Source organism: Limulus polyphemus, unplaced genomic scaffold (genome assembly GCF_000517525.1).
Source record: "Limulus polyphemus unplaced genomic scaffold, Limulus_polyphemus-2.1.2 Scaffold4057, whole genome shotgun sequence".
In the NCBI taxonomy this organism is placed as follows: domain Eukaryota; kingdom Metazoa; phylum Arthropoda; class Merostomata; order Xiphosura; family Limulidae; genus Limulus; species Limulus polyphemus.
Genome location: NW_013669667.1, coordinates 45,439 through 47,863, shown reverse-complemented (window position 1 = coordinate 47,863; position 2,425 = coordinate 45,439). Strand labels below are relative to the sequence as shown.

The window sequence follows — 2,425 nt, the reverse complement described above, 5'->3', positions numbered from 1 at the left end:
TAACCCAGTTTCTAGCGTTGTAAGTCTGCAGACATACCGCTGTGTCACTGGGGGGCTTGTTTGTTTGAAGTTAAGCACAAAGCTACACAATGGGCTATCTGTGCTCTGCCCACCACAGGTATTGAAACCCAGATTCTAGCATTGTAAGTCTGCAGACATACCGCTGTGTCACTGGGGGGCTTACAGGTAAATACTTTTAATCATATCACGTCCTCTATTGACAATAATTTCTGAGAAAAAAACTCCAGGGTTGTTAAAGAAAACAGTAGTGTTAGAATCACTAAAATGTATTGAAATTTTACTTTGACAGAAGAGTTTCTAAGTTGTGAATTTAATCTTCTTCTTACCAACTGGAACAAATACTGAAGTAATTAACCATCTGTTCACGAGGACAACCACACTGACCGACTTCAGGTCTTTCAAAATATACATACTCATTTTTACTATAACTCAGAATTTTCCAGGTGTGTTTTCACAAAAATTGGCGAGCTTTTAGTAAACATTAAAAAGACTGTTGTGCACAAAAAATCACATTTTTGAACAAAGTATTTCTACTAATGATTTGTCTGTGATTTTCCAAAGCCTTTACCGAATCAATCCGAGCAAAATGTGATTGGTTATAAACATGTCCATCAGCCATGTAAGTATGACTAGCAAACACTATCAAAAGTTGGAGAGAAAGGAGGAAGAGCTTTCTTGGTGGGTGGGTTTAACAATTTAATGATATCTCGAAAAAACAAGGAGGTACGATGCTCAGTTTTTATATTATTTCTTGTAATTATGTGTAGTTTGTGTTTGTAATTGGTTGAAAACTTAAAAGCAGCCATTTTTTTTTTATGTTGGAAATGGAAAAAATCTGTCGCAACACAAGAAAATGATTTTTTTAATATTTCTTTTTGAAATTAAGAGGTTGAAACTTAGGGTAATATATAAATTTTAATTATAAGATAAATTTTCGTGGCAACTTGATTGAATACATTGATTACAGATTTGTTGAATTAAATTTTGAACATAACAGTATAAAAGATTGTGACGTGTTAAATGAACACGCTCGTGTGTGAAAGGTTCATAGGCTTTTTACGAACCTTAAAATTCACAACATTTGCAGAATTGAACATTTATTAACAATACATTAAAAAGAAGATAATCGTCTCCCTCTACTTATGTAGAAGTCCATCTTCTAAGTTTATAGAAAGTGCGTGGCCTTGAGTTACTGCAGAAAACACCAAGAAAATCTTCACAAAAAAACCTAAATCTCATCATTCTTATTTACCTTGATTGGAAAGAATCCAACTAAAAATTTTACCTACCCAGAAAATGTCGTAGATGAAGAGTCCACCCAAAAGAATGGTGCCAGTAATCACACTGTTTAAATGGAGAAGTTCCACACCATTTACAGCAAAAGCTAGTCCAAACAAGTTGTTAGCGACCCAGTGCTGTAAGACAAACATAACTATACTGTGAACTAAAAATAATAACTAAAACTTCAAGTAAGAAGTACTGAGCTAACATAAAAGTTATTAACTGTTAACACCAGTTACAATATCCCATCTACCAATGTCATTAACTGTTAACATTAGTTACAATATCCCAACTACCAATGTCATTAACTGTTAACACTAGTTACAATATCCCAACTACCAAGGTCATTAACTGTTAACACTAGTTACAATATCCCAACTACCAATATCATTAACTGTTAACACCAGGTACAATATCCCAACTACCAATGTCATTAACTGTTAACACATTACTGTTAACACCAGTTACAATATCCCAACTACCAATGTCATTAACTGTTAACACTTTATTGGTAGATGGGATATTGTAACTGGTGTTAACAGTTATCATTAACTGTTAACACCAGTTACAATATCCCATCTACCAATATCATTAACTGTTAACACCAGTTACAATATCCCAACTACCAATGTCATTAACTGTTAACACTTTACTGTTAACACCAGTTACAATATCCCATCTACCAATATCATTAACTGTTAATGCTAGTTACAAGATCCCAACTACCAATGTCATTAACTGTTAACGCTAGTTACAGTATCCCAACTACAAATATCATTAACTGTTAACACTAGTTACAATATCCCAACTACCAATATCATTAACTGTTAACACCAGTTACAATATCCCATCTACCAATATCATTAACTGTTAACACCAGTTACAATATCCCAACTACCAATATCATTAACTGTTTACCCCAGTTACAATATCCCAACTTCCAATATCATTAACTGTTAACACCAGTTACAATATCCCATCTACCAATGTCATTAACTTTTAACACTAGTTACAATATCCCATCTACCAATATCATTAACTATTAACACCAGGTACAATATCCCAACTACCAATGTCATTAACTGTTAACACTAGTTACAATATCCCAACTACCAATATCATT

The 2,425-nt window shown here is 33.3% G+C and overlaps 1 protein-coding gene across 2 annotated transcripts in view; it reads right to left on the bottom strand.

Moving 5' to 3' along the window:
* The window catches only part of LOC106470514 (minor histocompatibility antigen H13-like), a 17,460-nt gene that overhangs the window by 7,947 nt on the left and 7,088 nt on the right, over positions 1–2,425 (bottom strand). For both annotated transcript variants that reach the window (XM_013931073.2, XM_013931074.2), the window contains exon 6: positions 1,311–1,436. In XM_013931073.2, coding sequence (XP_013786527.1) covers positions 1,311–1,436 — 126 coding nt within the window. The remainder of the gene's footprint in view (positions 1–1,310; positions 1,437–2,425) is intronic.